At 45.0% G+C, this 6,834-nt stretch overlaps 1 protein-coding gene across 1 annotated transcript in view; it reads right to left on the bottom strand.

Moving 5' to 3' along the window:
* The window catches only part of smg6 (SMG6 nonsense mediated mRNA decay factor), a 14,171-nt gene extending 9,983 nt beyond the window's left edge, over positions 1–4,188 (bottom strand). The window contains exons 1-3 of the mRNA XM_035666126.1: positions 4,080–4,188; positions 333–2,727; positions 25–217 (exon numbers count right to left, since the gene is read on the bottom strand). Coding sequence (XP_035522019.1) covers positions 25–217; positions 333–2,727; positions 4,080–4,170 — 2,679 coding nt within the window. The 5' untranslated portion in view covers positions 4,171–4,188. The remainder of the gene's footprint in view (positions 1–24; positions 218–332; positions 2,728–4,079) is intronic.
* Between the last annotated feature and the right edge of the window lie 2,646 nt (positions 4,189–6,834).

A 6,834-nucleotide genomic window follows, 5' to 3' on the forward strand; every position in this document is an offset into this window, starting at 1 on the left:
TCAAATTTCCCACACATTCCTTACCTCGTCAAGCAGTGTGAGCAGCATGTTCCTGATATGAGGGGTGTTGTCAGAGGTTGGGTCTTTGAGTAGCTGCCGGAAGTGCTCTATGACCTGGTAAAAGACGTTCTTCCACAAAGCCTGATCCATGTTCTGTGAGTCTGACAACTCGATGTCTGTGAGGATGACCTGCTCGTATAGCCCCAAAAGGTCAGCTCTAGAAAACATGAGGGCGTAACGGGACAGTACATTTTCAATATGCCAACTGGCTCAGTTATTAATTAATCCCAAAGGGCAAAGATAAGATAGACATTTCCCCCCTGAATCCTCACCTGAGCTGGGCCATGCGATCTAGTCCATCAGCACTCACTCTGTCCCTGGACAGCAGGTTACTGAGCTGGAGCTCCTGTGCGTCTGCGGCCCTCAGCAGCCTTCCCAGTTCCCCTCTGGCTTGCTGCTCCACCTCTTCAAATGTCAAAGCGCCTCCTGCACCTGGCTGGGTATAACCTGCTCCCCTGTAACTCCCAACGAACTGACCCACAGCAGGGCCCGGGTACATACCATTTGTGGGAGACATCTGGTAGGGCCCCATTGGATACGGATACGGGTAGCGCTGGCTGGTGGCCGTGCCAGGATTATGTGGGTTGCTGGCGGGCATGGGGTAGCAGTAGGGGTTGTCGGAGTTCTGGAATTTGTAGTAAGCCATTGCAGCAGCCTGCTTGGATCTAAAGTGCTCATCCTGGGGGACCGGAGGACTGCCCGCAACCTCATCGTCTGTGTCCAGGAAGTGAAGCTGTCCGTATCCGGTCCCCGTCTGCAGATACACAGGCTGCTGGAGAGATGAATGCTGTGAGGACTGGGTGCTGGTAAGAGCAGGTTTCTGGTCTGGGTTATTTGGATCCCAGAGTCGTCTCACTCCTCCTCTGCCCCCTCTGCTCCTGGACGCAGCTCCTCCCCTAATCCCGCCGAAAAGAAGCCTTTGCCCAACCTCAGGTGAATTAGAGATGTCTGTGCGGGCTGGGAGCACCAGGATGCCCCCACCTCTGCCGCGGGGGACCACGCCTTGCTTGCGATGTGGTGCAACTCCACTGTGTGGCGAGGTACCCGGCTGTTTTTCTAGAGATACCCTCAGGATTCCCCGACCTCCGCTTTTATTTCCCTTTGGTCTGTTCCTTTCTTCCCTCCGCCTCTCTGCGCTCAGCTCTTCCTCCCCACCTCTTCTTCTCCTCCTTCTGTTCTCCGCGATGTCACTCATCTCGCTGCCTTCTGGTGATTCTGTAGATGATTCCCTGTTGGTTGTCCGGCTTTGTAAATGACTCCTTCGTCCTGCCCCACTGTTGGCCGTCCCCTCTTTGGTATTGTGCCTCGGCTCCAAGCGTGGCCACCTGGTACTTTCTACATCCATTCCTAGTCCAGGACCGTCCAGGCTGGTCACGCTGCTGGCTGAGCTACTGCTGTAAGTGCGATTGCGTGCGCGCCGAATATCTGACTTGGAATATCGTTTTGAGGTTGGTGTTGTGATGTTTGCATTGGATTGCTTTCTATCGCCTCGTTCTACAGCCCTGTCGACGTTTCTTTGTGTCTTAGCGTCTTTCTCAGCATCTCTGGACAGGTTGTTGTTGTTGTCTCCTCTTCTGTTTTCTCTGTGATTCTCTCTTCCTTTGTTTGTCTCTCCTGTCTTACCTAGTTTGTTATCCCTATCGGCGTCTGCTGCTGTCTTGTCTTTTTCCTTCTCAGCTTTTCCCCAGTCGCTCTTTCCTCCAATGCCTACTTCATCGTCTCCTCTTCTGGAATCTTGATTCCTGTCTTTTTCCTTCTCCCCTCCTCTTCTCCTGCGGTTACCCTTGTCCCTCTTCTTCTCTACCTTTTCTTCCTCCCTTTTTTCCCCTCCCCCTTGGCCTCTCCTTTCCTTATCAGTCACTTCCCCTCTTCTGCTACTGAACTCTTCAACAACTCGGCCTTCACATGCTGCTTTAGCCTTTTCTTTCACGCTGAGCTTTTCTACTTTGCTAGTAATTTTCTCCACCGACGCGTCAGAGGGTAACGGAGGCTTTTCCACATCTCGGCTTCCTTGCTTTCTGTTTGCCTCACTAGATTTAGACACTCTTATGTTTTCCTGCAAGCCTTTTACTTCTTTTTCTTTCCCTCCCTGCTTCTGTGTAGATGTTTTTTTGTTCCCCTCCCTTTCCGCTGTACTCAACTGAGATTCTGGCTCAGTTTTCTTATCCTGCTCTCTCCCAACTCCACAGTCCTTTCCCTGAAAGCTCCTGCGGCTCCCAGGTTGATAAAATTCTCGGTCTGGTTTGCGGGCTTTCTTGGTCGGCTTCGCAGCTCCGACAGGTTCCTGGTGTTCTCTGTCATTCTCAACAAAGCCTTTTGGTTGATCTGCTTCTGTTTTAGCCTGCGACTTGCTGCCCTTTCTACAGTTTTGAGAGTTACTACCATCACCTCTCATCCTGTCTTCTTCCCTTCTGTCGGCTCCCATCCCACCCTCTGTGCATTCATGTCTCTCTAAAACTTTGTCAGAGACGCCCTTTTTCTCACTCTGTGCTGGTCGGTCACGCTCATATGAATCAGCAGCCGGGGGGTCACTTTGACCAGTTTCTCCCTCTTCACTGTCATGGTGACGCCGTCCATGTCCAGCTGCCGTCTGGTAACGCTGCAGATCGGGGCGCTTTCCTTCGCGCTTCCTTTGCTGCTTGTGTGTGTGATGCTCCTGTTGCTCCTCTGCCGAGAGAAAAACACACAGAGAGAAAAAATTAAGCCGAATGCTGGAAAAAAAAGTCAGTTGCCAACAGAGTATATGCGGTATGGGTACTGAAGATTAAGGCTGGCATATTCTGGTTCTCTCTTCTTGTAAATAAATCCCATGAAATTCAACAATGCTTTATACTGTCTCACTATTTTCCAACTTATCTACCCTGACTGTGAAGCTCAGCCTCAAGCCCATTCATTCACCCTGAAGATACATGTTTAAAAAGGGTCTAAAACTGTTTGATACCTACAAAGAGCTCAGTAATTTACTTAATCAGTTGGGCGCTGTAGTTTTTAGCAAACCTTACTTAAGCAGGAGTAAATAGGTGATTTGTTGGAGACTATTTTCAGCTGTGATTAATATACATTTACTGTGGTAGTATTGATGGCAGGAGAGCATTGAAGTTTGGATTTACTGAAAAACAAATTACAGTCCTTGTGTTTATCCTGATGAAAGGAGACCAAATACAACAGACAGTAAACTTTTAATAGTTTACAGACAAAAACTACCACACGGAGGGACAATCTACATCAGACTCTTGTTAAAGAATGTGTTAATAATTAACAAAAACACTCAATATTTAAGGTTTATTCTTTAAATATACAACAACTGAAGTTCTGCCTGTTTCGGAACCAAATCTCAACATTTTAGATGCTTATAATGTGATGGAGGGAAGGTTGGAAGCCTCGGATGTATAAATGGAAAATATTCACAAACACATGCTACCCACTAAACACCGCATTAATTAACTTAGGCATGAAAAAACAGCGACGAACAAACAGAAACTACGTTCACGTTACATTTACCTAAGTAGGATCGTTATTGCAGTTACTGTGCGGCTGCAAATCAAAACTACAAAACTTCCCACAACATAAGAAACACACTTAAACACAGAATAAATCAACCTTTTTGTCCTCTCCGACAGACATAAACTGCATCTCTCTTAACGCTGAACTCGTGTCGAGCTTATCGTCCGTAAATCATTAAACCTTACAGTCAAACATTCAGAGCAACACTCGTCCCACTGATGTGCTTAAAGTAAGGCAAGAAGAAGGGGCAGTGAGGACATTAAAAGCAGGGTTAATTGGTGACAAAAGTGGCACAGAAGTGGTGTCTCGGTGTTTGAAGGGGGGCGTTGAACACAAACCGCGCGGGACCAAACAACGGACAGGCACTTAGCCCGCCAGCTAACAACATTAGCTGCTCGCAAAACTTAGCAACTCCGCAGGCTACTTTCAGCTGACTTCGTGGGCTTCTTCGCTCCAGTTCAGAGACCCTTTTCGCGGACTTACTCCCTCTACGTGCCCGCCTCAGCCCCTCTCACCTGTCCGACAGTCGGTAACGTCGACTGAAGTGGACGCTTCTGCTCGGAGTTCCGCAGCTGAGATTCGCACTCGGTCCAGTTCGTTCGCCATCTTCGCTTTCGCTAAAACAAACACAACAAGTACGGTGGCTCAGCTGGGCCCAAAAATACGCGTCGTGTGACGTTTCGGCGAAAGCAGTACGAGCCCCTTTTTTTAGGGTTTAATCTGTTGTCAGGTCCAGCAGCAACATTAAAAGGGGGAAAATCCTACATTCAGGATTTCACTATTGTATTAAGCCAAATGACGAACCACAAAACACCTTGTTAGTTCTGACCATACTTTTTTATTTTATTAATATTTATGTTTATTTATTTATTTGATTGGACCTTTCAATGTGATCTTTATTTTCTTTCAGGTTGTTTAACTGTATGTTCTTTTTTTGTGTTATGTCAGGCTCTTGTTATCCTTTTCGCTATGTCTATTGTATTAAATAATATCTTACTTTTCAAAATATGCAGTAAAAAAATTATAGTATGGATTTTTTGCTACCTGTTCTACCAGAAATCTTTTTTTTTGTGAAAAATATATAGTAGAATTTTATAGAGAGCAGATTAACTAATAGGGATATCTTTCTACCAAATCTCTTTATGCATACATAGATATGTTATTTTATAATTTGATAATTTGCTAATGATTTCACTCAGTTTTCCAATCTTGCACCAAGTTCAGTTGTTTTCATTATAACACCCCTTATTACCTTTCCATTTAGGCTCATGGTTAATTTTTAAATGATTTACACTTTTAGTTTATAGCTTTTCTAAACATTTTCTGTCACTTTGTGAGCCATTCTAAAATGTGTTATGTAATACTTAAGAAGGCCTTGACCTACATCTGAGGCCTGGGGAAAGGGGGCTTAAAGGTCTGCACATTATATAAAGAAATAGACTGACAGATATTCTACATAGATACACATTCTCAGTTCCACACAATATCCACTAGATGTCAGGACTGATTTCTTATTCTCATTTTTAGCTCAACTTTCCTGTTGTCCAAACCTTCCGATTGGTCCAACAACGAACTTTCTCTCATTTACTTTTGTTTTCCATCTAAGTAATATATAATAATGTGGTGCAACATATCCTCCTCGTCTTTATATCTTTCCTCTCCTTTCCTCCACTCATGACATTGATGTGAACTGACAAATTACACAAGGGGGTGTGAAGAGGAATTACTGAAACAAATGACGGAAACATACACAGTAAGACTGGGTAATGCGTGCATGTGTGTATGTTCTTCTGAGGAGGAATACATGGAGAGTTCATGCAGACATCATCGCTGATGCTGATGCTAGAGTAAACAGCTTCATTTCCCTAGCAACACCAAATTAAAGGGCCAGAGTCTCTTGTCTTTCCTATAAACATGATTCTTCTTCTAGAGCCAAACCGCCTCTTTTTCCACACACGCATTCCTTCATCATGTGACCAAATTATTCATCCAAGGTGCTTGGCTCACGTTGGCATAGTAATCAGGAATGTCTACACATACTCAAGTGTGTGTAGATTACTTTGTACGCTAATAGAGGTTACTTCAGTCTAACTTACCTACTACAATATACCCCAAATCATAAACAGACAGGCAGCAGAGAGAGAAGATACAGGCAGCAAGAACCAGACTAATTAGACAATTGTATAGACCATGTATTCATTTATGTATTTATTGTATTTTCAGTTTATTTCAAAGTGTCATTTTCCTATCAGTTTATTAATGAATATAATATTGTACAGTATTTAAAAGCACTTGAAAAAAGGTGCAATACAAACAAAGGTTAAATTAAGATGACACACTAATGATAATTATTGTCATTATTTATCCTCATTATCATCCTTTTATTCCTATCCTTAACACTTGTTAATTAAACTGTTTTTCATTTTGTTACTATAGTCATTTGTATGTGGTATAAACAGTGGGAATGCAGAATGCAGTTTTGATGTAGTGCTGGCAGTGTCTCTTGATGAAGCACTGGCACACCAGGGGTTGTAGAATGTTTCGTGTCTGCAGTGGAGAGGTGTGAGAGAGGGAGGGGTGGCTGCCGGAAGTGGTGGGCGTGTGTCTCCCTGTGTGTGTGTGTGTGTGTGTGTATGTGAGAGAGAGAGAGAGAGAAAGAGTCTGTAAGTGTGTGTGCTTTGTGTGCCTCCGTGCGTGTGTGTATGTGTGCAGAGTTCTGATTGTCAGTGCTGCACCATAGTGCAGGTGGAGCAATGCAGGATGATAAGAGACACAGAAGGACAGAGAGGGGGAGGTGGGGAGGTAGGGAGAGGGAGGGAGGGAAGGAGGGAGACGGAGAGAAATAGGAAGCGAGGGAGAGAGGTGAGGAGACATGATGCAGGAGGAGAGGAGAGACTGTGAATACAGATGAGAAAAAGCGGGGGAAGCAGGGAGTTTTTGCAGGTGAATTTCTGACACCAGGGGGTTCCTCCAGCCCAATCATATCTCGATCTCTCCTGCCCCCATCTCATTTTCTCTCTCTCCCTTTCTCTTTATGTCTATCTCTCTCTCTCCCCCCACTGGGACACTTGGAGGTGGGAGGAGATGACTTTTAGAGATGACTGGAGTGGAGGAGGAGGAGGACAGATGGGGGAATACAGTCAGCAGAGAAAGGTGGAGACAAGAACGGGACATTGTGGTTTGAGGATGGAGCAGAATGATAACGCTGGGGTTGAAACACGGGTAACAAGTAAAAGAGAATGAAAATGACAGGGAGATGAAAGTTAGATG

Source organism: Morone saxatilis, unplaced genomic scaffold (genome assembly GCF_004916995.1).
Source record: "Morone saxatilis isolate NCDOM2014 unplaced genomic scaffold, NCSU_SB_2.0 Contig20, whole genome shotgun sequence".
Classification (NCBI taxonomy): Eukaryota; Metazoa; Chordata; class Actinopteri; family Moronidae; genus Morone; species Morone saxatilis.